The 24,420-nt window shown below is 35.3% G+C and overlaps 3 protein-coding genes across 11 annotated transcripts in view; 2 read left to right on the top strand and 1 right to left on the bottom strand.

The window, feature by feature from the left end:
• LOC107998202 (amphoterin-induced protein 2) overlaps positions 1–16,969 on the top strand; it is a 36,770-nt gene extending 19,801 nt beyond the window's left edge. For 2 of the 3 annotated variants that reach the window (XM_017057354.3, XM_028666839.2), the window contains one exon: positions 8,480–16,969. In XM_017057354.3, coding sequence (XP_016912843.1) covers positions 8,512–10,389 — 1,878 coding nt within the window. In that variant the 5' untranslated portion in view covers positions 8,480–8,511 and the 3' untranslated portion in view covers positions 10,390–16,969. Of the gene's footprint in view, positions 1–5,141; positions 6,183–8,479 lie in introns of those variants that run through there. The other variant, XM_028666840.2, reaches the window with a different exon arrangement.
• Positions 16,970–18,374: 1,405 nt separating this feature from the next.
• On the bottom strand, positions 18,375–20,786 carry LOC107998073 (CD2 antigen cytoplasmic tail-binding protein 2 homolog). Its single transcript, XM_017057091.3, has 6 exons — positions 20,286–20,786; positions 20,060–20,223; positions 19,563–19,746; positions 19,317–19,498; positions 19,104–19,212; positions 18,375–18,977 (listed from the first exon to the last, which is right to left on the bottom strand). Exons 1-6 carry the CDS (start codon positions 20,422–20,424, stop codon positions 18,745–18,747), a joined length of 1,011 nt encoding a protein of 336 aa, XP_016912580.1. The 5' UTR covers positions 20,425–20,786; the 3' UTR covers positions 18,375–18,744.
• An 885-nt stretch (positions 20,787–21,671) lies between these two features.
• Positions 21,672–24,304, top strand: LOC107998236 (protein lap1). Of its 7 annotated transcripts, none has more exons than XM_017057417.3 (8): positions 21,682–21,933; positions 22,043–22,163; positions 22,494–22,972; positions 23,051–23,237; positions 23,341–23,499; positions 23,594–23,779; positions 23,859–24,104; positions 24,159–24,304. In XM_017057417.3, exons 3-8 carry the CDS (start codon positions 22,603–22,605, stop codon positions 24,223–24,225), a joined length of 1,215 nt encoding a protein of 404 aa, XP_016912906.1. In that variant the 5' UTR covers positions 21,682–21,933; positions 22,043–22,163; positions 22,494–22,602; the 3' UTR covers positions 24,226–24,304. The 7 variants fall into 7 exon arrangements, with proteins under 7 accessions (XP_061928769.1, XP_061928770.1, XP_061928771.1 ...); XM_028666881.2 differs by having other exon boundaries at positions 22,491–22,972; XM_017057419.3 differs by having other exon boundaries at positions 22,468–22,972.
• The last annotated feature ends 116 nt before the right edge of the window (positions 24,305–24,420 follow it).

Genomic DNA, 24,420 nt, shown 5'->3' with positions numbered 1-24,420 from the left:
GCGTAAAAATTGAGATCGCGCAAAAATTATGATTGGTGGGGAGGAGGGGAGTGTTTATCTGTCACGGGAAGAGCGGGGCGAAATGCTTTCACCGCGGTTCCTTCAATTTGGTAAATTGAGCCGACCGCGATTTTCTACGGTATTTGTGCGGAAATACGAGGCTTTGGAAAACTTAGGAAGAGGGATTAAGCGACAATGGTAATTCTTCTTCTCGTCTTTCATTTGTCCTTCCCAACAATCCCGTCCTGTCTCACGAACTAATCCCTGACAAAAGAATTCGATCGCGTTATCCAATACTTATATACATACGTACCAATTCAAAGTCCGTTTTCCATCGAATATTATTTATCACTTCGAACGCGCGTTGATCTAAAGATTGGAAAAAAGGAAAAAGAGAATAAAATAAATAAATAAAAATAAACAAAGCACGTAGAATAAAACAGCGCATCGTGGGTAGAAAATGCGATCGAGCGAAGATATCTCGCCAGATATATCGTTCCTTGGCGAAACTCGGCAGGAAAACTTGTTATCGCCTGTATTGTACGACCAGAAGTCGGAAAACCGAGAGTCGAAGGCCAAGTCGATCTCTCGAGATCGAGCACACACGCGCATGCGCGCGCATACACACGCGCCGTAAGTAGTTTCGATACGCTCATCGTTCATCGGTGGCGAGAACGTTGTAGCACGTGTAGCTCGAAGCCATCGCTGCGAGGCAGTAGTGTAGTGCCTGGACCACCCTCCCCCCTCCTCGTGGTTAGCCAAGAGATGGTACGAGTTTGGCTCATCTTCAGTTCAGTTTCGGAGCCACCGGGGCTGGAACGAGATGAGTTGGAAACGGAAAAGGGTGGGAGGGAGGATCCTGTAAATTGAATGACTCGCCCCGTTATATGTTGCCCCGACTGGGTTTTCTTTGCTTTATACCATCCTCAGAAATTGGCCGTGGCCCGCGCGCAGATTCCATTATAGACAAGAAGTCGGCGCACAAGCCTAGCCAGCTCGTTCGATGCCATTTCCGTATGTATTATGCATGCCCAGGACAAATTTCGTTTTATCCGTGGCCAGATAAGAAAACACACCCTCCCATTTATTATTTATTCCCTCTTTATCGGTAAACGGGAAATCTACGATCCGAGCGCCAACTTTCGACAACGAGGACGACGTGAATATTTCAAGCCTCTTCACGGGGTTCCTTAAACGAGGGAATCCTTTTCTTTCCGCACCGTTTCCGATTCGAATCGCATAACCGAAGTGAAAATCCCAGGATTATTCCATTCCGTGATATACGTGTTTCGATATTCGAGGCTTGGTCACGGCGAAAGGCTATTATCGACCGTCGATACGATCGTTCTTAATGCGTCGATTGAACATTGAAAATGGGATCTTTCGTTCCTTTGAAAGGCCGTTCTCGCGCCCGCCTTTGTGCTAGTAACCAGAGAATTGATCAAACGATGATTTTCGGTAAATTTTAATTTTTGAGAATTATCGGAAAGAGGGTCATTCGAGAGGCACTTTGACGAACGATATATTTTCGTGAACGACGAAACGTGCGAGATGAATCACGTTTTTATGGGAACCAATGTTATGTCGTAGAAAAAACTTTTATTATACTTTGATCTTTAGGATTACGATATAGTATTTACAAATATCGGAAATATTTTTATCTTGTTATGTTAAGTCAAATATACGCGTTTATCTAAAACATTTCAATTAAGTTGATTACGAGAATTAAGTTTCGTCGCGATGGTTTTATTAAGGAGATACGTTAACGACAAGTTTAATTACACTGACCTCCTCCGGAGCGCGTTATTTGTCAAAGATAAGGGCAAGTTGTGCAAAAAGAATAGCCCGTTAACGTAGCAAGGCCTGAGTGGCGAAACTTGGCTGTTTCAGTTGTCGAGTTCGCATGATACAACTCGGCGTAACTTGGGGCAAACATCAGATTGCTTAGAATAGCTTATAAAACTTGTCTCTATCCGCGGAGATATACCATAGTTTTAGCAAATTTACGAGGTCCAACGAGATTTCGAGATTTTGCCCTAATACAAATTCTCTCAAAGAGATAAAACAAGTAATTCCATTTTTCCATTTACTTGAGATTCATCTTAAAACTTTAGAGACATGAATATTGATTATTAAACATTGCGAGGCAATTTTTTTTTCAACGTCAACAGCTTAGATTGCAAAATTTTAGAAAAATCCGCAAGTCCACTTAACCCTAATCTTAATTTTGTAAATTTCCCAACTTTGGAACTCTCTGAGTAAAAGTTAAACTCTAACTAGATTCACAAAAAAAGACGTACATTCATCAAAATTCCCTAAAAAAAAAAAAAAAAAAAAGAAAGAAAGAAAGAAAGAGAATGAAATAACTCTATTAACTTCGAAAACCGAAACAAATTGACGATCGATTTCCATTGAATCCCCGGCTCCCGTAAATTTCCCAATTTTCCAAAAAAAAACTCTATAACCAACTAATCCACTTTTTAAGATCGCACAGTTAAACGTCAATAACAACAACAACAACAAAATCTACTTTCATCCACGAAAATTTCCCAAAGAAATATAAAGTCACTCCCCCATAGAAACCGTAATAGTAGATTTAACGACGTTTCAAAAATCGAAAGGAGCAGTAAAACCGCAATAAGAAGTCCGCCATCTATCCACCGACCCGTGAACCAAAGCCACGGGTAATACGCGGACCTAATTTCACGGAAGTATCCAACACAAATATTTTCCCCTCCCCCGAATCGAAGGATCCTCCCGGCCTAATACATCCCTTCTCCCTCCCCCTTATCGTTCTCCGCCCGTAGACAAGTGTTGTTTATCAGGCTAGCTGTCACTTATAGCGATGGCCGGAAAAGCCTGAATTTCGTAGGTAATCACGCTCCCCTTGATCCTCAACGGCCGACCTTCGCCACCGTTTTCACCCCCTAGCAGTCTCCACGACTTTCGTCGTCTTCTCTATCTTCCTTCTCCCTCCCCCTCGTCCACAGAATCCATCCCTCCCTCCCTCCCTTCCGTTGAAAATCCGCTGTCTGGTCCAGCTTCGACCCGATAGAGAGAGAGAGAGAGAGAGAGAGAGCAGCGACCGATTTCCCGGAGAAAATAACGCTCGACCTGCCATACGGGATATTACATGCCGCGGATGTTAACGTCCGCTCCTGTACATTTTTTTCTCTCTCTCTTTCTCTCTTTTTCCTCTTTTTTTTCCGTTGTTGCCGTGCGTCCCGGAAGAGAGGAAGGGAGGAAGGACATACAGGTCTGTCAGATAGCTGGAATGCTGTAAATCTGTGCATTATACACGACAGGCGAGATCAGCGCCATTTGTTACGCCTTGTGGGGTGGGGGGAGGAAGGAGGAGGGGACGTGAAAAATTACTGGCACGGCCGCCACTTAACCGAGAGCCGAACCCTTTCGGTATTCGGAACACTTGCCAGGAGACCAGTTACGGAATTGAAATTATCGAGCGTTAATGTCCCCTGTGGAGCATTTGTGGAATGGGGCCCATCCGCGAATGATTCGAGACGATCGCGTTACCGCGAGATGGAGCCTTTTGTGAAACGCTATTCCTTTTGTGTATTATCGTCCGTCCGCAAGGAACGGGGGAGTGAAAACTACCTGGGGTGTTTAAACCTGGGCTGCGGTTGGACTTTTGTGCTTGGGTCTTTCTTTCTTTCCCTTTTCTTTTCTTTCTTTCTTTCTTTCTTTCTTTCTCTTCTTTTTTATTTATTCAATGGAGGGCTGATCGTTTCGATGTAAACGCGGTGTTTGAATCCAGGGCCTGATTGAATGGATTTTCTTTGGTGTTGGGCTCGTAGCTTGAACCGCTCGAGAGAGTTGATAATACGGTAATGGTATTACAATTTGTAATGTGATATTAAAATGGCATTAATGTACCGTGACTGCTGCGCCGAGGGTGGCCAGCGATGATGGAATTAATATTTTAATGTTTGAATTAAATAATCATATTCGTATAAAATTCGGGGAGGGATGGCAATTACGTAATAAATAATAAGTACATTAAATTATTCTTTTGATGAAAAGAGTTCTCGTACGTACGCATCCTTTTATTATATATAACACCATTTTGTTAACAGAATTTATTCTGTTAATCTGTTTTCGTCTTTTTTTCTTAATGCGTCTTTGTTTTTTTTTTTTTATGGTATTTATGGCTTTTTTCTTTTTTTATATTTGATAATCCACGGTTTCATTATTCATCGTTAGTTAAAAATAATTCTTTTTTGAAAAATTAATAAAAGACTTCTCGGAAAATATTCATCGAATCAATGAAACGATTCTAGAATAGAAGTTACTGAAAGTAAGTTTCAAAGTTGGAGACCTGTATTACAATATTACCGAGATCTATAGTGAGACAGAATTCGTATACACGGATTAATTTCAAAAAAGTTTTCATAAAATTATACGATTTATTATCCGATTTTTATAAAATGAAGAATTCTTCTACATTTTTGAATATTTATATAAAATAAATCTCGGTCAAAGAGAGATGGATTACTCGCGTAATTTACAAAATGGTTGAAAAATGTATTAAAATTTACGAATAATAAATCTCAAGTTACAAAAGGAATTTCTATAAAATATTCATATTTATTTTTAATTTACAATTATCTATTTTATTTAACGATTATCAAAAACAAAAAATAAAAAATCGAATAAATATTCATTAATTTAATTAAACTCGCACCATCAATTTTATTTCCCAATATTTCATCCAATTCTATCTTCGAATGTAAATATTCAATAATTCCCGCATAATTTCCACGGCCACCTCATTTTATAAGTATTTATCGCTTTCAATCGCTCGTATATTATGCTATAATCAAATTAAAAACGTTCTACTAACAAAATCCCGATTAAAAGCTACGGCTCGATTAAGCATCCTCGACGTTTACTGGTCGCCATTATTTTCCAATGCTTACATCGATAACTTCGCAAAGTTCAAACACGGAATACGTTGCAAGGCTTCCACAATTTCGGTGCTTCTCTAGCTTCCGTATTCGCTATGCTTCGCTTAACTCCCGGATTCCCAACCTGTGAGCCATAAGAGTAGCAAAAATGTTTGCTGGAAGGGAAAGGGGAGGGGGGGAGGTTTGCAATATACTCGATCGAAGGTTATCACGATTATTTTATAAGAAATTTCGTAAAGATTTTTTCAGAATTTATTTATTCGCATCGTACGATATTCTATATAATCAATGTATGTTCATTTATTATTTCCGTATTATTCCTACGAATGGAAGAAATTTGGCTATCAAGAAAAATGTAGTCGCAAACTCGTAGATGGTTGGCAAACATTGGGTTAAAAACGTTTAAGCACAGGTCCTCGATGCGAAACTCAAATCGTCCGATTGTTAAAAAGCTACCTTAGTATGGTGAAGAGGGGAAAAAAAAAAAAAAAGAAAAAAGAGGTAGAAAGCTCTCGGACAAAACCTGCACGTTCAATTCCAGCAAATTTCGCGTACGGTTATTTCCCAGTTATTCCCGATGATGAGTACTCGAACGAGCAACTTTCCCGCTCTGTATTCCCTCGATGCACACGCGCGCGTTCACACACAGCCGCGAGATAATAAAAACGACCGGTCGAATAAAGTTTTTATCGGCTTGTTAATTTTCGTGGCGGCCGCGGCAACGAAGCGCACGCGATTCGCTTTTGAAACTATTCCTACTATCCCGCTTATCATTGTTCCTTTCGCACCGGTATCCCCCACGAGGGACTAATGTTATTTATTCCGAAGAGCGTGAAAAAAAAAAAAAAGGTTGGCACACAACGCCACTGTTCTCACAAATACGAGCACCCATACGCCCCCTACATCGATACACGGTGTACTACTATACGCCATGGACTAGGCGGACTAGTATCGGTGGACGGACGAGTAAAATCTGAAACACGAATCGAACGTGCAGGTGTCCGTAAATAAACTCGTTGCATCGAGTTTGTTGCGGCGAACCGTTGGAACGTGAAGAGTGGTTACGCTTTCGCGGCTTGCTCGTCCGCTACAAAGCCTCGGATACGGAATTTTTATTTCGCCAAACTGTTTAGTCCGATCCCAACGACTCGGCTCGGAGAATATCGTTTACATAATTACCACGGGCCACCACTCCATCTCGTGTGACTCGAACGAACTACATACAATAGCCTGTACGGGATAACGAAAGTAGGAAAGGTTATTTTAAGTCCGACAACTTATGTATATGCTCGATCCATTAAAGGTTATGGGTTTCTATTCAATATTGAAGCGACAGCTTTCGCGGGGATAGAGGAAAGCGAAGGATAGGATTGTTGAAAATGGAAAGGAAGGAAACGGTTAACAGACTGCGACTGAAATATAAGCAATCGTGGGAAAATGCCTTTATCTGGCGAGAAGGGAAAATATATAGGAAAACATAGGCGATCATAGGAAGTTGTGAGTGGTAACTCGAAACTTTTCGCGGACTTAGGGTTGAGCTCTAAGGCATTCTTAGTTCGTATACGTTTGTCTGTATACATGTATGTTGAGTTGGCCTTCTGGCATTGGACCAATAACATGTTGTTCGATTCATTTTATAAAGGAAAACAGGCCAGATAGTTTCTACATGGACTGTTTCCAATAGGCATGATTCGATCGTTGGTGGAAAAAAAAAAGAAAAAAAATGATTCAATGTTTAGCATATTGAGGATGCTTGACGTGCTTCGAATGGATAAAATGGCGGTGGCGTTCGTCATTTATAACCGGCTTGTAATACTTGTTATTTTTTTTCCTCTTTTTTTTTTCCTTTTCTTCTTTTTAGTTAAATAGATTCTTTAAGTATTTAATAAATATTCGTTGATATTAATGTATCAACGAAAGGAAATGTATAGAATAATAATGAAAATATGAAATTTATGAGGAAAAGTTGCATGTGTACTTAATATATTATTTAATAACTCTATAAACGTGCATACCATGATATTGATTTGCTGATGGTAATCAATATTAAGATACCGTTGTGCCGATCCCATTTTCCTTCGTTTACCTTACGATACTATTTTATCATGATACCAAGATTGCTCGTATTCTTACGCGTAATCTCGGTTTCTATCTATTTTTCTTATAAATTCTTCTTGCGATTTATAAATCGTAATTTCAATTTTAATTCGAATCAAGACAGGAACGAAGCACGATCTCTTCGTCTCATGAAGCACATATAATTTTATTTCACATTGATGGTGTACATTTCGATACAAAAGAAGATATTATAAGTACAATAAATTGAATAATGTCTCTGGCATTTTCAATTTCACAAGAATAATATTTTCTATACATTTAAAATCACTCGAATCTCCATTTTTTCCCCTTTCTATCTTATTGTTTCTCCAGCTTTTGTATTCCAGCATTTCTTAATTACCTTTTATATCATTTCAAAAGCATTTGCATTATCGTTTTCTCCAACGTATTTTTTTCTGAATATTCGTATCAAAAGAGGATAATTATGTCACGATCCACAAGCTGTAACGTAATATGCGACACTCATTAGGAAATTGTATTCAGCGGTTAAAAACTATCATTTTTTGCTTTGTAACAACTTCTGTTCGCTTATCTCCAACAGCAGGTGCTGCAAATGACCAAGCATGTATTTTAACAAATCTTAGATATTCTTTCAACGTATCCAGCTGTTGCTACAATTTCCATTGGAAATCTTCTTTAATTCGTTGCACTTGAATCTCTCCTTCTTGTTAATTAAATCTGCTGTGTGTATATAACTTGGCGGTTAAAAATAGACCAGCTATTAAAAGCCTAATGGATCGTTCGCTGCAAAATAGTTGAACCAAAAAATTCAATTGTTTTTCTATAAATATCTGTCTCGCTCCTCCACGATCGTCGTCGATCACCGTTCGTTTATTTATCTTTCTCTTGAAGAAAAAAAAAAAAAAAGAAAAAAGATTTTCACATTACACCGAATTTTATTTCATCTCGTTAATTAGTCGAAAATATAGCCTCGCTCTTAGCGAGACTACTTAGGGAAATTACGTGGAAATTATTGAATGGGAAAGTCTAACGAGTCGGGCTGCTTCCCCGGAAAGCCCTGAAAGAAAAATAATGACTCGTTTCGAATTTACGATGTCTACCGTGATTACAAGTTCAGCCGAGTCTCCGCGCTTCGCCAGAGGACAATGGCAGCCTGGGCAAACACTCGTTTCAATTACATACAAACATGTTAGGGCTTGATTGAGCCCAGAGATATTCCACTGGGCGAACTTTTTTCCACTCCTCCCCCTCCTCCTTTCCTTTTATTTAGCGTTGCCAGGACCGTGCACCGGCGGCAACTTAATCATCAATTTAAATGAACTTGGCGAACTCGCTGTTACCCGATCCAATTTCACCAATAATGTAAAAAATGAGGCGCTAGGTCGAAAGTAATAAAAGTTGAGGAAGAAGAAGGAGAAAAAAAATCGTTCGATTCGTATTTGTATTAAACGTCCCGTTTTGATATCCCGTTGCAGGGCAGTTCCAGCGAAGGAGGAGTTCATATGGAATGGCATCGCGTGGACCCTCGGCGACGACGACGGTGGCAATCGCGATAGCGATGGCCGTGGCGATGTCGGTGATGAGTCAGGCGAGCGGCCTTTGCCCGACTCAGTGCCGCTGCGACGACGAGAGCTTGCGCGCCTCCTGCGCTTACGCTGGCCTCGAGGTCGTCCCGATCCAATTGAACCCGGAGATCACTCACTTGGATCTGTCCAACAATCGCGTGGCCAATATCCACCTGTCGTTCAGCTTCTACGGCAACCTGGAGGCCCTCGATCTGACGTCGAACGCGATCCACACACTGGGCTCGGACAATTTCGTCTTCCAAAAGAATTTGGCCACGTTGAACGTGAGCGGGAACGCGATAAGAAACTTGACCAAGAACTCGTTGCAGGGGTTGGCCTCGTTGAGGGAGTTGAACCTTGCGGGCAACAATATATCGGACATGGACGAGCAAGCGTTTAAAACGACGAGCGAGTTGGAGACGTTGAATCTTAGCGACAACTCGATCACCAGTTTGCCCGAGGGGTTGTTGAAGAATCTGCACAAAATCCGCGCCCTGATCCTCAAGGGCAACTCGCTGCTCGAGATCCCCACCGAAAATTTGGCCCTCGCCCCAAGCCTGGAGAACGTGGATCTGTCCGACAATCTGATCCAGGAGCTGGACAGGGACTCGCTGCCCTCGTTGCCCTCCTTAGTTTCCCTGGACCTGGCGAACAACGTTATCAGGAACATCGGTGACGACGCGTTCGACCGGCTGCCGGACCTCCTTCGCCTGGATCTGTCCGGGAACAATCTCACGTCCGTGCCCACGCCAGCTCTTGCCAGGCTCAACGTCCTGTCCAACCTGATCCTGAGTCGCAACCCGTTGGCAATGTTGGACGCAGCCGGCTTTCGCAATCTCTACGAGTTGAGGAGCCTCGAGTTGAATGATTGCACCATCATTAGCGTGCACGCGCGCGCTTTCGCCGACAACGTGAACCTGGAACGGATCTCGTTGGACGGTAACCGGGGTCTGAAGGAGTTGCCCGCGAGGGTGTTGTACAGCGCGAGATACCTGAAATGGGTCTCGCTCCGCCGTTGCAGCCTCTCCACCTTACAGCCGACCCAATTCCCCGTCGACGGCCTCTCCTCCCTCCGCGTGGGCGGCAACCCCCTCGTCTGCAATTGCTCCGTGCACTGGCTGTGGAACGTGATCAGGGCTGAGGAGCGGCGCAACGAGTCCAGGCTCGAGCTCGACACCCACGACATAATCTGCACGGACGAGGAGTTCGCCGGCAAAGCCCTGGTCGCCCTGCCCGAGGCTTCGCTCAGGTGCCGGCTCAGCCCCCTCTATCTCTCCCTTTCGGCGGCCGGCTGCCTGGCCGCGACGGCGACCATCCTCGCGCTCATAGCTCACCTCACGCGCTCCAAGAGGAAGAAGAGGCTGGCGTACGCGGCCCCCAACCGCCCGGAATTCCTCGTCTACGTGGGGAGGAGCAACGACGAGCTGGACAAGAGCGCGGAATCGTACAGCAGACGGTTGCTGGCGCGGGGGAACGAGGACGGCAGCAGCCCGTACGACAGCCCTGGGGGGCGGAAGGTCGGGGCCCAGGACGCGAACGTGTACGAGACGCCTAGATACGCGAGGCCGAGTCGTCGAGACAAGTCGAGCGAGACGTTTACGAGACCAGGGCAGACGGAGGAGGGTGTGTACGCCGTTGCCGACGTGACCGATCTCCACGGCGACGAGCCAGTGGAGGAAGTGCTGTCCCTGTACCGGATGCAGAACGTCCCTCCGACCCCACCGACCTCCAACCTCCATCGAAACCTCGACTATGCTTACGACTACGATTACGATTACGAGCCGCCAGTTCCGCACAAACCTCACGTGGTGTTCGTTTGAGGGAAACGACGATCGAAGCTCGCTGGAGACGTCTCTCCCTACGTAACGAGAGACTTGGCTTCGTTCGAGGGGATACACTTTGCCTCCCTCGCTGGATTCGGAAGATTCAGATAGGGAATGGATTGACCTGTGTCTGACTGCGTTGTCTGGCGAGGTACGAGAGAGCGGAGAGGAGATTTATTCTAACCGATTGACTTGATTCTTAACTCTATCTCTCTCTCTCTGTCATTTCGTTGGTCGCGGACGAGTAAAGTCGGTTCAAATTATTCGACAATGCGTATTGTAATCGTAGCGGGTAGGAGGAGGCACTCGTGGCCCGCTGTGAGGGTAAAGGGTGGGGGGAGAGGGGAACAAATGGTGGACTGGAACTCGTGGTGGACGAGGTTCAAAACGAAATGTCTTCCGAGAGATAGTCGCGCCGCCGGTGAACAGAACAGAATGCATTTTCGCTGGGGGAACGCAATCTGACTCGGAATGTAAATTGTACGGCGCATAAACGTGGCCACCGTTGTATTACACGGGGGAGGGGGAGTGGAATGGTGGAAGGGCTACGGGGAACGTATTTATTTTCACGGATTGCGTCGGATTCCGTTGGTTCAGTGCAAATGCTGGGCGCCGTGTTCCGAGGCGGGCGTTCATTTCGCATTTAAACGTAGTGACAAATCAAATCAAAGCAGCGTCTCGTTAGTCCGTTTAAACCCTCCTAGGCTAGCGTCCCAAGATTACTCTTCCCACTACTCCACTCTCGCTGTCCGACCCTTTCTTTGTTTCACCTCCCTCTTTCACTCTCCCCGTTTATTCTTTGCTTTGATATAAACAACCGGTTACGTCTCTTTTCGTCCGACGTAAATTTTCCATGAGATAAAATACTTTTCCATTTATTTTGCCTTTCTTCGCGTATATACCTCTTTCTTTCTAATTCTTTGCATCGTGGAAGAAACCGATCGCGTTCTTACGTATCGTCATTTCTTCTCGTCGAAGTCGTCAATCCGTAACCGGTTGAAAAATATTTAATTATATCGCCCGTCTATTTTCGTTCGCGTTTCTCTTCACGCGCGCACGCACGCACACACACACACGACTCATATTCGAACGTTTTAGGCCGATTTTAGGCCGAGATTTTCGCGAAACGGTCGGCTACCTCAAGCACAAGGATTTACATAAGCGAGAAACGAGACTGGAAAATAAAGGTGGCGCGGTATCGTCAAATCCGCGCCCCCATTGTCCTTCTGTCTGTGTTTCTTTACTTTTCTCTCTCTCTTTCTCTGTCTTTATACCTTTATATAAACCGTACACACACTTACATATATATATATATATACATACATACGTACACACATAAATATATATATATATACATGCGCGCGCGAGTAAAAGCGCATAAGTATAAAAATACACACCACCGAAGGGAGCAAAAGACACAAAGTTTAGAATTCGTAAAAAAAAAGTGGACGGTTCCTTTTTCTTTTCCTGCTTAAGCCCGCTGAAGTCGAGTGAAGAGAACCGTTTTCAGAAGGAGATAAAGAGAAGGGAAAAAAGGAAGAGGAGGAGAAGAAGAAGAAGAAGAAGAAGAAGAAGAAGAAGATTGTAAATTGAAGCAATAATAGACGCGACCTTTACCGTTAGGAAACACATTACGAACACACACACACACACACCGAGGTATATTTAGAGACGAGATTTCACGTTTATACGAACTTAAGCGTATTATACATATATACATATATATATATATACATAAATAATATATATATTTATTTATTAATTTATGATGTTAAGTTTGGAAAGATGTTACGTTTTGAATACGAGATAAAAAGAGAAAAGAAAAAAAGAAAAATATACCTGATGCATCAGCAAGAACGTGCGTACGTATCCATTACGAAGCATCATGGAGGAAAGGGATGGATCGGACTCTCGAGTTCTCGAGTATCGATGTTCGCGCTTTCGATCATAAGTAACTGGGCATTTTGTACGTATAATTTTTCAGAAGATCAAGTATTAAGAAATTATTCTCTTCTTAACGAGTCAAAACACGCGGAAGGCCATTCTTCACTCACGAGATACGTGAAATAATTTATTTATCAATCATAATCGTGTCCAGCGATTTATGAACGAACTATGTGCTCCGGCACGACGAGTTCTCGAGAAAAATTGTCACCGATCATCTCGCGAAACGATCGCGCGAACTCGATGGGCTTCTATAGTCCCACATCCATAACACGGCCATGCGCGTTTTGTGCCGTCGTGGTGCCGCGTCCTCGAAACGCAACGCGTCTACAAATTTAATGGAATATCGAATTCCGACTGATTAAAGCCTCCCGACGCGATGCCTCCTCGAGAGGAAGTTCGCCAAGTTAAATATTCAATTCGCCACGGTAAACCTTCCCCTCGAATTCTCGCTCGCTCGAAAAATCTGGGAATCGATGTAGGATTTCGGGAATAGTAATTCCAATCGAGGCAATAATAGCCTCTGATTCGTGAAACGGGGTCAAGTTATTATTCCTTAAAAAATATTAGATCTGATTGGAGGGGGGGGGATAGGGGAGAGTGGCCAGAACAATCTTTCCACCCAATCTTCGAACCATCTTTTGAAAATTAGCTTGAATTATTAAGTCAAGGAAGACGAGGTTAAATTGGATCGATTGTTATCTGTATTTAATTATCGGATCGTTACGGATGAAATGATCGAAATATTAAGAGAATAGAACAAGAGTTTCGATTATTTTGAGAGTATTATTGTTCGAATAATAATTTTAATAAGAATGATGCGTTTTTCACGGAATTTTGCATATTAATGCAGAATAACGTTTCAAATATTCCTCGAAAAAAACTGATTTCAAGTTTTCGACAAGTAGTATAAATGATTTTTTATCAGACCGGTGTAGGACGCATCGATCGGCGAGTTAAATTCTCGGGCGATATAACTTCCACATAAAATAAACTCGCATAAAACTTGAAAATCCCCTAACACACAAGTTCCACCGCACTACGAAACGAAATTCAAAAGCAAGAGAGCTGCCAACGGTAAATAATAACCGTATTCCATTGAAGTTTCGCTCAAAGCTTTAGCTTTATACAGGGTGCACCAGGTTTTTCCCTGCAAAATGATGCCAGCATATTCCATGTGTAAAAACAAGAAGAAATATCGTATAAACATGGACTCATGAATGTTTTATTAAAAAGTTGTAAGAAATGGATCATTTCCGTAAAAAAATTTTTATTTCATTATGCAAGAATAAACAACTATTTAGAGATTGATTGATTAATCGATATTTTCTATCATTTTCCACAAATGTTTACCATCTTTTTTTCGAAATAAAAAAGCGAGAGTTGAAAAAGCGCTGAACTTCTTTTTCATAACAATTTTGATAATAGAAACGAAAAAGTTTTACAAAAATATTTAATAAATCCTGATTTATCTGATTACCAAAAAGAAGTTTGACAAATTATAAAAAGATTTATAATTTATAATTTAGAAGCAATATTATTAATTAGTGAATTATCGTGCAAATTGCACTTTAACGCAATTTTACAACAAAAAAAAAACTTGATACACCCTGCATACCATTTGCCCAACAATTCCAAGGATGTACAAATGGGCGAAACGCGATCCGGAAAAGGTTCAAATAGAATTTACGCCTGGGGCTAGCTCGTGGCGGTCGAATTTGAACAACTCCCTTGATACCAGCCCGCTTAATTTACGCCAGGCAATCAAATCGTCCCGATAGCCGGCAGCCAACACAAAGGATCGAAACGGCCCGAGAACAACTCGATGAAATATTCGTGCCACCTGTAAGAACGCGCGTTCCCAAAGCGATGAAATCGGCGAGAGCACGATCGATGCCCCATCTCGTGTACTTTTTCGACACTTTTCGGTGATCGGCCGGCGGACAACTGTGAAAAATTAATTTTCCCCCAAGCAACCGATCCCTGACCAGTGAACCGAGGGTAAAAACATTCACCTTCGAACCATGATACGGCCCCAGTGACCTAGAAACCCCGAATCTCTCGTTCAACTTTCGTCCGACCGTCCATCACTGGGAACTTTCCAAGTTTCGATAGGGAAGTTGGCGATCCAACGGTTGTCACGGTCAAACCGGAAACTTATTTGCAACGATAGGATCCTTCTCGCAGAGATTTGATTACGAGACGATTTTTCAATTTCCATTTCATTTTTCACGCTCGTGGAACGGGGAACTGGGAAGTTTTATAATCTGAACGAGGAGATTATACATGTTTGATAATATTCCAAAGTTTTGACGTGTACGAGAGAATAAAAAGTGCTTGAGGTTAAGTTGGAAAATTCGAATTGAAGAGCGGATTGGTCGGATCAAACTTTTGCATACGATTTTTACGGAGAGTTGTTGGGCAGTTGTCGTTTATCAAATATCTGACAATCTCGATACGAATAGAATTCCCAACTGTTGTTAATAGTTTCAAAACCAATTTGAAAAACCGTGTGACACGTAGCTTTTATCGTTAGCCCCATTTAGCCATCCTGCAACGCCCTCCAGATTAATTCGATTCGAATCGAGCGAGCGTTCGAGGACAGGAGGGAACCAAAATAAGGAAAACGAGTTCGAGAATCCAACAGAAGGGAAGTTTCGAGCGAAGGAAATCTAGATTAAAGAGCAATTAGGAGAAAAGGAAAAAAAAACTCCGAACGAAAAGAAAGGGAAATCAAAAATAAAAAGAACGAATGAAAGAAAAACCGAGCCACTGGACCATCTTCTGACAGGCCAAAATATTAGAGTTGGAAGCGTTTTCATTGGACCCACTTTCCCGCTCGATTAGCCAAGATTCCACGGTGGCACTTCGCCCGACTCGTTAGTCATGGTAGTTAGTCATGCTACATGGATCTCATTCCAAGGAACGAAGAAGAAGAAAGATGAAAAAGAGGGGGAGACTGCTCGAGCAGCCGTACAGTCGATGGATAGAAATGAAAATGGTTTCCCTCTGTTCCCATTTCCTTCTACGTTCCTGTCAGTATCCCTTTTTATCTTTTTTTTTTTTCCTATATTTTTCCCTTTTTTATCCTTTCCGGTTTCATGTCACAGGGATTTCGATGCGTTCGAGGCGCGCTCCATCAGCGGCTATTTTTGTATGTACATATAGACACAAAAGCTGCGCAACGTCGAATGCACATCACCGTTCCTCAGGCGCATAAACGTCCGTCTTCAGTGTTGATTGTTTTTTGCTGTTTATATTATTCCCAATTTCTCTTCATCTTTTTACACTTTGTCTGTCTGTCTGTCTGTCTGTCTGTCTGTCTGTCTGTCTGTCTGTCTGTCTGTCTGTCTGTCTGTCTGTCTGTCTGTCTGTCTGTCTGTCTGTCTGTCTGTTTGTCTGTCTATCTATGGTAATATCTCCGCCGGTTTCATAACAACGATGCGAGAAAATACATTTATTAAACGATTTCGTGATCCTTTCGAAAGCAGTGAAAAAAGCTGCTTCGAATGCTCGATGAGACAGCGTATCGCGATGAAAATGAAGATGATGATGATGATGAGCGTCGTCGCTGCTTGATAACTCGAGTATTAGTCTCGTTCGTTCAAGCCTTCGTCGATATTAATGCGGCTAATGAACGATTAACTCGACAGAGAACGGGATTTCTTGCTATGTTTGGGAAAAATTTCTTGAATATACTAAAAAATTTATTATAATTAAATTTATTATATTTGTTATTCATTTAATTTAAATTTTGATAAAATTTATCAAATTTTGCTTTTTTTAAAGAAAAATTTTTAAAAATTATTATCTTTGAAAAATTAATAATATAAATATTGGAAATCATATTTTTAAAAAATTAAAATTAGATTTGATCTAAAAAAATATATAAAATTTTGCATGAAATCTTTCTTATAATATATTATAAGAATTTCTTATAAAAAAAAGGAATATGCGAATTACAATATCATATTTACTTAAATTTCCATTTAATTTACAGAAAATAAGTATAAATTTGAAATAAGTGTATCATAATCTGCTACCAATTTATGAAGCATGAAATACCTAGTGAAACAAAACAAATTAATACTGATTTATATACTAATATACTAATCCTCGGATAATAACATGAAAGTATTTTATCGTGATTACAATAATATTTATTTATACAATCATGATAATCTTACAGTATTCAAGCAATTTCTTCTCAAACATCAGGATATTTGTCAATCCATTTGCAAACTCATGTATCTGACGTTTAATGGAGCTGTAATAACTTATAGAATAATTAAGGTTAGAATTAAGACAATATTAAAAAAAAAAATTTTTTATTGAGCGTATAATAGAGAAACGATATTGTTCGTACAATTCGTTACATATTGTTTGCGTATTTTGCGTGCGTTTATGAAACCGGCTTACGAATGCATCCACTGTTTGTGCCATTCTTAACCTTTTCTTCATCTTTCGTCTGCTCTGTTGTATCCCAATAGTTTATATCCTGATAGAAAAAGAACTGCGAAAATCAAAAAGAAATCCAATGTAACTTGTTTTATTGTAAATCTATCCCGCTTGTATCTACATATGTGAATTTTTCCTGTAAATATTAGTATAATAGTTTCGTGTATTCATAATTATTCTGTATATACAGTTCATTTTTTTTTTCTTGCTTTGGTTATTTTTTCCTATTTTTTTATTTTAATTTTCATCTATTTTTTCTTTTTATCAATTATAGAGATTAAAATTGAAAAAATCGCAAATTTTTGTATTTTGCAGATTTTATGAAAATTTTTATGAAAAAAAAATTTTTTCATAAAATTACCGAGTATAGAATTGGCTATTTCTGTGAAAATGTTGCAATGAATTATTAAGACAGATCTGAATTTAATGATGTTTTTTTAAAACTTTTTTCTCCTCTTAGATTGAATGTGTATAGCAAAAAATGGTAAATCAAATATAATGAACAAACGTGATTTTTTGCAATGTTTAATATCTATAACATTAAAGTATGTCATCGCATATATACATATATTAATATTTTTTACAAGCGATGTACGTAGGATTTTTTCAATTCTGAACTAATGACCATAAAGAAGTTTGGTCAATTTTTTTTATAAAGCTAATATAGACGAATCCTCGTTTTGAGTATTGTTTCATATTTCTTCGAAATTTATATCAAATTTCGTGGAAGAACTTCAAATATACTTATCCAATTATATATATATAATTATATAATTATATAAATATATATATATATATATATATAAATTAAAAAATGTATACATACTACTACTATTATAGTAGTACTATATAGTATACATACTACTACTATTATAGTAGTACGTATATACATGCATACTCACGGGTAAATATGTATGTACGATTTACTTACATACACGGAATATTTTAAGTAATCATATAGAAATTTCATACATTGCTAATAAAAATGTTTAAGATATCTAATAAAGTTATATTGTATATTCAGTAACACGTGTACTATTTATGCTGATATGTAGATGCCTGTTAAGTCCTTTTTATGTTACTCTATTTCTTATTATATTTATGTGCATAGAATATTATATAAACTATCAAATTCCGTGTTTTATGTATTCAAATATCTTTATATTTTTTTCTTGTAATTAAACAAATATTTGCTTATTTTGATTTGGTGTTAAATAAAAAGTAAGGAAAAAAAGCATTTTTCAAACTTTATTTTCTTGAAGATTTAAATATTTAAACGCCATTGAATTGCATTCTATTAAATTGAATCTATTAATCATATAATTTTTACGGTATAAATATTTACTATAAAATCTTTTAAAAAAATATAACATATTATGTAGATTATGAATTTTTATTCTCTTATTGGATATAATGTACATAAAGTTCCTAAAGTGTAAATTTTTGTCGATTTAAGAATACGAGAGAAAGAATATATTTAATAAGATTAGTTCGCAAATATTTAAAATAAAAATATTTAATATAAAATATTTAATAAAAATCTTTAAATTTTAGAATAAAACAACAAATACATGAAAAAATAAATTTTTTAATTAATTTTATTTGTACGTTATGTATCAAGAATGAACAATAGTTATTTATTATACATTTTAGTTACACAGAACGAGTTATTAATCAATATTATTACTGATAATACTCTTTTTTTAAATATAGACAAAGACAATTTTTAGCTTTGATATATTTATTATATTTGTAGTTTTAAAATGCCAGAGTATGTGTGTATTGAAGTTGTAACAATACTGTACATATTGACACATAATTAGTCTATATTTTGTTATATTAAACATTTTTTTTTAATTGCATTGAAATTAAAGCACTAGTTTGATAATTCATCATCAAAAAATTGCAATTAATGGATTTCTTATAAAATGGCTATATCAAAATAAAACATCACAGATAAAGTTCAAAATCCACTCTTGCAGCATTATAAAACTGATTATTTTGACCTCTTCTTCGTACCCAAGCCCCGCTTTTGAAATAACCTTCTTTTGCCCATGCATGCATTTGTTCACTTGTATGTGGACCATGAATTTCTGCATTTTCATCTTGTGACCATTTTAATTCCCACATTATTTCTTCTTCTTTATGTTCATTTTCAGAATTATCAATTTCATTAACATTACCTAAAAATAAAATAAATATAATATATATATATATATTATAAATTTAACAAGATATATATTATATATATATATATAAGCAATAATTTAATTTACAATATAATATAGTATAGCAAAAAATATAATTACCTTCATTTCCATCCAATTTTGCTTTTTCTTTTACATCAAAATCATCAGCATACATATCTAATTCTGCTTCTTGTTTAGAAGGATGAGCATGTTTTTCTCCTATCTCAACCTATAAAAATTACAACAATAAATATATTAAAAATTTATTATTTCAATTATTATTTTTTTCGTTTTTTATTATTTTTTATTATTTATTATTCATAAAGCAAATACCTTCTTTTTAATATGTTCATAACTTTCTTGATATATATCCATATTTCCAGTACGAGTTAACAGTTCATTTGCTAATTCTGTTAATTTTGTTATACTAATAGAATTTTGATCATCTTCAATTGATTTCTTTTCCTGTTTTCTTTTCCATCTTTCTGCAGTAGTTAATTTCTTTTTTCCTTTCCCTATAAATATATTAATGAAAAATATATTCTTTCACATAAAATTGAATTAACTGAAAATAATTACCAAGCCTGCATAAAGCCTTAGAAACAGTTTCTCCAGGTTGTAAGTATTCCAATATTTGTTTATAAATCTGAGTTGGATTGAACATAATATCTGGAGCTTCATCCTCACTATCGCTATCTGCCAGTCCATGAGTTTTACCGCTTTCACTTTTCTTCTTTACACTTGCTGTAGAACTCGGTTTGATCTATCAAGATTATGCCTTAGTAATGTTTTGCATCACTGAGTAAACAAGGCAGGTTTACAGATAATTCTATTTGTCTGCTGTATGAAAACATATTCTGATATTTCAATATGCAAAAGTCCAAAAGCAAAGAAAAATTATAAATATTAAAGCAAAATTACATTTAAAATTATTTTAAATACATAAAATTATTTTAAATTATAGGACATCAGAGATTAATTATTAATAAATTCATATTATAATTAAATAAAAATTAATTTTAGTTATATTTCAATTTATTAAGATTAAAATTATTTAATTAATAGATATTACAAACCTGCATCCAATCAATGTTGTCTAACCAATTATCTCTAATTTCTTTTTCTTTATTCCAAAGATAATGACCCTGTTTATCAAAATGTCCTTCTTCTAATTCTTCTTTCATATTGAATGCTGTAAATCCTATATTTGTTTCTGAAGCACTTGGTCCATCTTCAGCACCTAATAATTAAATAAAATAGATTTAATATCACATTGAGTAGTTTTTTTATATTTTTACATACCTTCAATTTCATCGTCACTCATTATATTATAATTATCTTCGTTAGCATCATCATCTTCTTCATCTGAATCTAATGAGTTTTTTACTGGTGATTTACCAATATTATTGTCTTCTAATTCATCAAATTTACGTTTATACATTGTTATATTTAAGAAATAACCAATTAATGATAAAAGTTATCCGTTTATTTTAAGTTATTGTAATAATTTATTATTAACTCTTTTTTTATATTCTCATACGATCAGTAAAATTTCTTTAATGTTATTTTATTTCTTCTTATTTATTTTTTAACTATTATTATATTGTGCTTTTAGATTATTTATAATAAACAAATTTTTAGAAAAACATATTTTAAATAATAAAATTATTTATAAAACTTTCACGTATGTTTAAATTAGGTTAGATTTCGAATAGAGAAAACTGCTATCACAAAGCGTCGCCTAGTTGAACTAAACAGAATTAAAATGTGTATGGATATATGTAATTTGAATATATTATGTTTCTTGTGTAATAGAATTCATATATTTTTTTTTATTAATTCAATTAAATTAATTTCATAAAAAAAATGCAATGTATCATTAAAAATAAATATAAATTAAAAACTATTTCTAATAGAATATTAAAAAAATTTAAATATGTATTCAATAATAATAAATAAATATATAAATGTAAAATAATTTATATTTCAGAAAATAAAAATTTTAATGTATTATGTTTTAATTGAATCATTTATTTAGAAAATTAAAATTATAATCACAAATTAAATATAGAGTATCACAAATAGAATACATTTCGTATTTTGTAGTTATATATATAGATAAGGAGTATAGATAAGAAGACTAGTAATCTAAAAAAAAACAGATAAATTAAAAATTATAAAATCAGTGTCATCTCTAAAATGCTATAAAAACGAATATAAATAAAGAGAGCAAATAATAGGAAAAGGATAAAAAAATGATAAGAATTGATTGGTAGTACCATCTTTTGAATTAAAAATATTTTTCCGAAAGGATAAGATAAATTAGTAATTAAGAATCAGCGTCATCTCTTGAATATTTTTAGAAAAAATGTCTTTAGTATTCAAAAAAATGGCATTAATCGTTAATTTTTACCAGTTTTATCAATGTTTTTAAAAAAATTTATGACATTAAGAAAATGGCACTGATTTTTAGTTTATACTTCATTTTATTCTCTATTTTTAAAAAGACTTAATTTAAAAAATGTTAATTCTTATTCTATATTTAAAGAATTTATCTTTTTCGTATTATTTTTTTCGTATTATTTTTTATTATTTCGTATTTTTTTTCATATTATTTATTTCCATAGATTATATTAGTTTCATTTAAACATTCTGAAGATGGCTCTGATTCACACTTTCTTTTTACCCTATTCCTGTTCTTTTTTATTTATTTTTCTTGTCTATACTTTTCTTATCTATACTTAATGCAAAATTTATGTACTGAATTCCGGTATCTAATTAAGTTGTTTTCTTTACCTAAACTGTCGAAAAATTTTAATATCTTGATTTAATTTAACAATCTTGATTACAGTGTATATAGTACATATATACTTATTTGCTTACTTAGATATATTAATTGGTAGCAAATAGTGTTCAGCATATATTGATTATTATGAAGTGCAAGTTATTGGTAAGATTTATAAATAAATGTAATATTTTTTTATACGCGAAATAGCTATAAAAATGTTTTGCATTTATTCGTCTTGATCATATGATTAGAAATATTTATAAAATTTTAGGCGATTAATAAATTTTTATTAATGATATATATTATATAAAATAATTAAGTAAAATGTGTAATAAAAATATGTATTATTATGTACTTAATGTCTATTTTCTTTCACCATTATTAAGAAAACAGTAAGTACAAACTTTTAATATAAACTAAATTAAACTCTTTGTTTTTATCAATATATTCATTAATGATTATTATTGATATTAATATTAACATATATTAATAAATGAGAAATTGTTATATTTTAAAATTTATTTAAAAAATCAAATCTAATATTTATCTCAAAATGTTTATAATTTAAATTTTCCAAAAAAAGAGATTTATGTTCATTTTTATATCTATTTATAAAAATTTATGTGATGTAATTATGTGCAATTATAAATTTGAAATAGTTATGAAATACAATAAAATAATATTGCTATATAATAGGTTATTAATATAAATCTTCCAAGCAGGCCAAAGTTATTTTGGGTATACATTGAAGGTTGGCTGCCAACCTCAGATATTCAGATCTACTTCTTCAATTTAATATATAAAAACGATTTTAATTAAATTTATTTAAAAATGGACTCGGATTCTACAGAAATGGTGAAAGAAATCAAAGACAAGGTAATATTACATTGGAATTGTCGAGGTCTTGTGGAATTTCCTGAAGCGATAAGAATCTATGGAAGCCACATTCAAGAAATATATTTAAAATGGAATAAAATTACTACTTTACCTTCATGGATTATAGAACTTTTTAATGTTACTAATTTGTATGTTTATGGAAATCTGATAAAGGAAGTACCTCCAGAGCTTTGTCAAATGAATCAATTAACAGTTCTTGATTTAAGTGCTAATAAATTAGAGCAAATATCCCCTTATATAGGAAATTTAATAAGTTTAAAATCTTTATTATTAAATGAAAATTTTATAGATAAATTACCAAATGGTAAGTTTTTAAAGAAAAATAAAAAAAGTTTCAAAAGTTTATATAATTTCATAATTTACTTTTACATAATTTTTATAGAAATGAATCAAATGCATAACTTAGAAATTTTATCTATTTCTGGAAATAAATTTGTTGCACTACCAGAATGGATTGGTTCTTTACCTAAATTAAAAGAATTAAATGCAGATAATAATTGTCTTAAAGAACTTCCAAATAGATTAACTTTATCTCCACAGCTGTCAATTATTTCTGTATGTTCTAACAGGTTGTTATATAAATAATCATTATATTTATTTAAATTAATTTATTATTAGATTTTTGTTAACATTTTAAATGCTTTCATTTTATGCAGAATGATTTTTATATAGGCTAAGATATTTACCATTAAATGGATTTGTATCTTCTCCTTGCATTAAATTTGATGCAAATATATATTTAAATTATTTGTCTTATCCACTTCTTTATCAATTAACATCTCAAATTCAATATTCATTTATTGAAGATCAAAGAAATATTTTGGCTTATGGGTATGTACATACATATTTTATAGTGTATGATATATATAATTTAAAACAAATTTTTTTATTGCCATTGAATTTATATATATATGCATAATCACAGATGCTTTGCAACATGTTATGAAAATACTACATTACATACAAATATTAAATTAAAAATAAAAATAAATGAAAAGGATACTGACTTTATAATAGAATTACCACGTCAACTTTTAAAAGTTCATAATATATTTGAAAATACAGTTATTTCTTTATGGGAATTATCTTTAAGAAAAGTTTATACCGAAAGGTATTTACTTACTTTTTTAGGATTCATATTATTTCTAATATTATAAATATATATTATCTGATATTGAATTTTATTTAAGGTATAAACATACACTTAATATTTCTGTATCACCTATAAGCATAAATGTTCAATATGAACCAATTCAAATAAAAAGTTGTCAAAAATTTGATTTTAATGTTTCATGTAACTTATTAATGAATGGTCCAGTAAGTATTTGTGTAAATTTTCAATGTCAACAACCAATTTTTACAGAAGCTTGGATTATTATTGGTATGAATTATTATGGAGAAGCTATAACAACAGTTGCATTATGTTGCTGTAAAAGGTAAGATAAATACTACATATAGATCTATGTATAATATCAGACTTAATTTTTCAGATGTGCAGCTGAATTCTCAAAATGTTCTAATATGACAATTAAACATACTTGGTATTGTATAAATTAATAAATTATTTAGAAAATAATTCTGTAAATATATTACATTAAAAAAATAAGAATTTAATGTTTTCAAATCAGACTAAAAATCTTTGTATCATTTACAATATTTCTGAGTAATATTTAATATGTATAAGTTTTAAATCATTTACATATTATTTTATCTTACATTGGCTGGTATTTTAAATTTTTATCACAATATTCA

This window comes from Apis cerana, linkage group LG3 (genome assembly GCF_029169275.1).
Source record: "Apis cerana isolate GH-2021 linkage group LG3, AcerK_1.0, whole genome shotgun sequence".
NCBI classification, from domain to species: domain Eukaryota; kingdom Metazoa; phylum Arthropoda; class Insecta; order Hymenoptera; family Apidae; genus Apis; species Apis cerana.
The sequence above is the reverse complement of the archived record's forward strand: the minus strand, read 5'-3'. Positions and strand labels throughout refer to the sequence as shown.

Bases quoted from the DNA above. Each gene is read 5' to 3' on its own strand.
- LOC107998073 (XM_017057091.3), bottom strand. From the start codon at position 20,424: ATGTATAAACGTAAATTTGATGAATTAGAAGACAATAATATTGGTAAA. The intron at 20,224-20,285 runs GTATGTAAAAAT...TTTAATTATTAG, and splicing joins GAGTGACGATGAAATTGAAG to GTGCTGAAGATGGACCAAGT. The intron at 19,747-20,059 runs GTTTGTAATATC...TAATCTTGATAG, and splicing joins ACAACATTGATTGGATGCAG to ATCAAACCGAGTTCTACAGC.
- LOC107998236 (XM_062072785.1), top strand. From the start codon at position 22,603: ATGGACTCGGATTCTACAGAAATGGTGAAAGAAATCAAAGACAAGGTA. The intron at 23,238-23,340 runs GTTGTTATATAA...ATTTTTATATAG, and splicing joins ATTTCTGTATGTTCTAACAG to GCTAAGATATTTACCATTAA. The intron at 23,500-23,593 runs GTATGTACATAC...GCATAATCACAG, and splicing joins AGAAATATTTTGGCTTATGG to ATGCTTTGCAACATGTTATG.